The sequence below is a fragment of the Nanorana parkeri genome, unplaced genomic scaffold (assembly GCF_000935625.1).
Source record: "Nanorana parkeri isolate BGI_ZX_2015 unplaced genomic scaffold, ASM93562v1 scaffold136, whole genome shotgun sequence".
NCBI classification, from domain to species: Eukaryota; Metazoa; Chordata; class Amphibia; order Anura; family Dicroglossidae; genus Nanorana; species Nanorana parkeri.
Window position 1 is genome coordinate 139,949 of NW_017306404.1, and position 5,491 is coordinate 145,439.

The 5,491-nt window shown below is 43.1% G+C and overlaps 1 protein-coding gene across 1 annotated transcript in view; it reads left to right on the forward strand.

The window, feature by feature from the left end:
• The window catches only part of MFSD1 (major facilitator superfamily domain containing 1), a 49,301-nt gene that overhangs the window by 19,742 nt on the left and 24,068 nt on the right, over nucleotides 1–5,491 (forward strand). Inside the window, exons 8-11 of the mRNA XM_018553966.1 lie at nucleotides 1,158–1,256; nucleotides 1,501–1,612; nucleotides 2,289–2,345; nucleotides 2,426–2,582. Coding sequence (XP_018409468.1) covers nucleotides 1,158–1,256; nucleotides 1,501–1,612; nucleotides 2,289–2,345; nucleotides 2,426–2,582 — 425 coding nt within the window. The remainder of the gene's footprint in view (nucleotides 1–1,157; nucleotides 1,257–1,500; nucleotides 1,613–2,288; nucleotides 2,346–2,425; nucleotides 2,583–5,491) is intronic.

Here is a 5,491-nt window from a genome sequence, read left to right on the forward strand (position 1 = left end):
TCATCAGCGGCTTGTGAGCCGCTGATGACAGCTATTAATTTAAAGGGGACAGTCTGCTGAACAGTTCTACTATAAGCTGATGGTCGCTAAAGCGACCATCAGCTTATAGTAGAACTGTAAATGCCAGGTCCGTACGACGTACTGAGCTGGCCAGCTGGAAGCACTTTTGTAGCTCCGTACGACGTACGTCCTTGGCAGTGAAAGGGTTAAGGGCTCTGTACACTACACTATTTGTGGTGACTGGCATTTTTCTGCACCAGATTACCCGCTGCCCGGCTTTCTGATTGGCCGGGAAGCCGGCTCAGTGCTAATTGGCTGGAAAGCCGCTTCCATGTTCACTTGCGGCACTGCAGGTCAGAGCACATCTCACTCTGACCAGAAGCTCCGGTATCGTGGGTAAGTCTCGGAGCATTTGGGTGAGTATGAGTACTCGCCCAAATACTCGGTATTGTCACCAATACTAGTATCAGTATCATTGCATCCCTAATATATACTATATAAACCAAAGTGTTACATAGTTTCATTCGGTGACACTGTAACAAGCGGAGACTTTGGCAGGGGACAATACAATGTTTTATTGAAATCTAAAAACACAAAACACACATCTCACCCCTTTCATGCGTCTTTGTAATCCACATGTGGTGCATGGATAAAACTCTCCTGGAGTAATTGTCTCAAAAACTGCAAAACCGGCACACGATGCTCGTTGAAAGAGAACCAAACTCCATTACACATGCATCTGCACACAAAATAACCGCTGGCGTGTTTCTGCCCTCCTCGGCCTTAGTCATATCTATTGATTGTTAAGCTGGCCATACACCTTACAACCATTGCACGACTCCGTGCGGCATTCGTCTCCCGAGCACGCCACTAACTGTTTTCAAGTGTGCTCGGAAGACAAATGTCGTGTGACCTTACAGTAGATGAGCAAGCAAAACAACCTTACAGTAGACGAGGTCGCACGTTGCCTATACACCTGCCTATTATCGTACGATCGCGGGATCACCTGCGATTATCGTACGATAATCGGCAGGTATATGGGCACCTTTACCCTGTAAGCACCCTGTGGGATTTATTTTAAGCAGCAAAAAGACCGTTGCCAACAGTGTTGTTCTTATTGCTGTGTTTCATTCCTGTCTTTCCTTCCTCTATTTCAGGTGGAATAACATGCGTGTTCTCATTGGTCTGTGCCCTTGTACTTGGATATCTGGATAAGAGAGCAGAAAAAATACTCGATAAAGAACAAGGAAAAACTGGTATGTACATTTGTAGTCTATACAATGAAAAGTAGGTGAAGTTTCTGTAATTATGTTTCACTTTGTAAAGTAATTTGCAAGTCAAACAGTGCAGAGGATTACTTTGTATAGGGTTTTTAGTGATTCTTAAAGTACGGAGTTGAGCTGTTTGTCAGAGACCACCATGATAACAGTTCTGCTGCCTGCATTCAGTAGTTCTCTCATGATCAACCTGCATTTGTCTCTTTTTGTCTTTTTATTCTAGGTGAAGTCATCAAACTGACTGACGTCAAGGACTTTTCCCTCAGTCTCTGGCTGATATTTTTAGTATGTGTTTGTTACTATGTTGCTGTGTTTCCCTTCATTGGTCTTGGCAAGTAAGTGCACATGTACTAGTCATGTTCTATGAATTACATACTGGTTTTGGCATTCTGATATTTAATATGATTTATCCCTCTACTCGGTTTAATTGGTACAAAGTGTTCAACGCTTCCTCAGAACAGGCCTGGCCAGCTAGCACATGACCTGACCAAAAATAGATGATTTGGTTTAATCTCGTTAATAGTTTGGAATTTTTCCCACAGCGTTTTAAAGGGAACCTTTCATGGTAGACAAAAGTGTGACAACTGCTATTTCTGACTCTGGTTTTTATAGTTAAAAGCTCCAAGGCTTTCATCCTTATCCTTGTTCCGGTACTTATCCAATCTATCCAATCTATCCACGCATACGCTACATATTTGTAGAATTTGACTTTTAATTAGTAAACCAATTTATGAAAATCTCTAGCTCTATGATTAAGCCTATTTTGGCGAAACATGTCGGAGCCTGTGGATCTTGTCATGCTTGCACATTGTAGATTCCTGGGAATAAACCTTTTGACATTGAGTTCCTGGCTGTTGAGTGCAGCTTTACATACATTGGGTTACTGGTAACCGCCGTGGCGTTTGTCAGCAAGCACCCGGCATTTTGGATGGGGCTGATGTGTTTAGGCATGCAAATATGAGTGGTGGTGTCCTTTTTCACTGACTTTTAATTTGTTTCCTTCACAACTAGAGTTTTCTTCATTGAGAAATTTCAGTTCTCACCCTTGCAAGCAGGTGCAATAAACAGGTATGTTAATGTTTTGAATTGAAAATATTAGCAGTAGGTTATTGCAATATCCATAATCAATGCTTCTCTGCTGTTAACAGTGTAGTCTACATAATCTCAGCACCACTGTCGCCTTTTTTTGGATTTGTGGTTGACCGGATTGGGAAGAACATAATTTGGGTCATGTGTGCTGTGGTGTCCACCCTTGCTGCTCACCTTATGTTGGCCTTTACTTTCTGGAATCCTTGGATAGCCATGGTAAGAGCTTTTTCTCTCTTATTGTGCACCCTGCTGCTGCAGCTGTCAGTAGCATGTTTAAAAGTACAAGGCTTAAGTCACAAAGGGTTTTGTCAGATTATTGGGAAGAACTCCAAACGTTTTTCCAAATCTGCAGTTAGGCATACAAATGTTGACATAATCAACTGTGTTCCTTGAAGTGTATAGAACTGAAAGTGTCTACAGTTACTAAAACTCTGTGATAAACCTTCGACCCAACCATGTCTGCCCGAATGTTCTTTTTACTGTCTTTGTGCGCATGGAAACAAAAGTTGCTACTATGTCGTTTTTCCCGCTCGAAGCCCTTACAGAGAAATGGTAAGAAAATAATTCCATTTGCACTGATCCTCCATAGGCATTGCAGAATGTAATGTAAATACTTGGGGTCCAGTCAGACCTGTCAATTGTGGTGTATTGCCGTAGTGTGCTGGAATCTATTGAAAATAAATGACATAAAAACATACCACAATGCACAGTAAAGCACTACTATGGGTTGTGTTGCACTGCACCAGAAAAAATAGTGCGTTTTCTTGGTTTGTTTTGGTTGGTAGCCCTTTTAAATGAGTGGCCTGACTTGACAAAATGCATATTACCACACCACAACAAACTGGAAAGATCTAGATGGGCCCTTAGAACATTTTTGTATTTCTGTGAAAATTTCTGAGAGCTAGAAAACCATTTCTCTGACAAGACCAAGGTGGCATTGTATGTATCCTAAACATTTATCCTGGTTTCTGGTGTGCTGAGCTGAGAAATATAAGTATCCTATCTGCATTATGTGAGGTCAGGTAATTGAGGGGCAGCAACATTTAGACCTGAGCTGACTTTTTACCACCTGATACTCTCATGTAAAGCCTAGACAAAGTAAGTAAAGGTAATAGATGACCAGGCCTAGTGTAAACATTGAATTGTTTACATGCAGCTTGTGAATGAAACTGCTCCACTAATTTGATTTCATGTCTTCACTGCCCAGAGCCATAAGTAATGACCCTTGTGCTGCAGTGCACTTGTGTAATCAGTGGAGATCACAAACTGTTTAAGCAGACAGCCTTTTGAATAAGATTAGCTATGTGCTTCCCATTTACATGGGATTCCAGAGCGTCTGATGTGGAAAACAGAATGCACCATGCTTCTCAAGGAATCCCTGATGCCTCCCTTATTTTAAGTCCTAATATGGTGATGTGTGTCTGTATACTGTAACTGAACTTGAGGGGCTGCGTTATTTAGGGGTGTGTAAATAATTGCATGAGGGAATTGCAGCATAGGTACATGTATGGCAGGAAAGATAATATTTGGGCAGATGCCTTGCACTTGTTCCTAACTCCTTGTCTGCAGTTGCAAACCAGCTAAATGTAAACAAGGCAATGTTTCCCTGCTTAGACCTGTGAGGACTGCTTTCAAAGAGCAGGGAATTAAAAGGCTGAGATTATCTTTACAAAGTTTCTTCAGATCCACACATATACTGAAAGTGGCAGTTTGTTTTAAAAGTTGCAGATCTGTAAATTCGGTGTGGAACATTGTTATAAATCTTGCTAGAATTTAGGCCAAGCTCTTCAAATAAATATTTCCATTTCGTCAGTTCCCCCCACCCCTTTTATTTTATTTTACATGCATAATGATCGCTTCTGGCAGGTCAGCATATTTGTGCAAGCGATGGCGCACCTCTGGCATGCGTGCTAAAGAGGACACAAAGAGATCTTGGGGTCATATTATGCGGTTTCTTTTTTTCACTGGCGGTGGCCATCTTTAAACCTGGAAGGTGCCCAGATCCTATTTAATATATTGCCGAACTGGCATTATATTAAATGAAAATTACCCCGTGGCGGATCAGTATGATCTGCATCTCTTGCTGATGCAGACCATACTGATTGCTCCCTCATGGTGCTTCTGCTGAAAGGAAGGAGCAATTGGCATGGTCTGCATCAGCCAGAGATGCAGATCACACCGACCCTCCACTGGACCACCAATATAATCTCTGAGTGCCCTACTGGACCCTGGAGATGCAGCACCCTCCCAGCAAAATAGGTGAGCAGGAGAGAGGGCAATTTTTTTTCTTTATTATTATTAACTTTTAATTATGTTTTAGTCTGTGTGGGGTGTTTCATTGTGTGTGTAATTAGTTTTTGAGTGTGAGTTTTTTTAGATCTGTGTGATTGTGTGTGTGTGTGTGTTTTTTTTTTTAATAGGGGTGTGTGATGGGTTTGTTTTTATTAATGTGTGTGGGTGGTTTTTATGTGCGGGTTTGATATGAGTGTGTGTGATGTGTTTTATGAGTTTGTATTATGTGTGTGATTTATATGCGTTTGTATCTGTGCGTGTATAAATTTTCGATTATGTGTGTTTGCCTATTTTGCCTTAAGGCAGTGATGCTAAACCTTTTTCTCTCCCGTTCATTGAAGGACACAGGGAACAGATCGGAGATCCTGTACTGTAGGTAATATCGCCACCTGCAGGAGAAGGACACTAGGCACAAAACTAAAGACCAATCACAGCCTAGGGGCTGCCCCTGCCGGTGGCCAAAACCCCCCACCTGCTGACAAGTCTCCAGTTTTTTGCCTAGCGTCAGGAGTAAGGAGCTAAGAATTTTTTTCGGGTATTCTTACCTGCTTCTTCCTGATCTTTTTCAGTGGAATCTTCTAGCGTTGTCCGGGCGACAGGCTGGATGTCCCGGATCCTTGCAGTCTCCCCGGGTCGACCGACGATCGCATGCAGGCCCGCTCCGGTGGGTCGGCTGCGACGATCCCGCTCTGGCGGGGTGGCCTATGGGTTCGTCCCAGGGGGGTGCATATGACTGGGGGTCTCGGCCGCCCAGTCACAGTGCTCCCCACAGGCTTCTGGCGCCGCGGCTGCGGTCGGGGGCGCCAGTCTTCCGCAGTACCTGTGCACCTGGA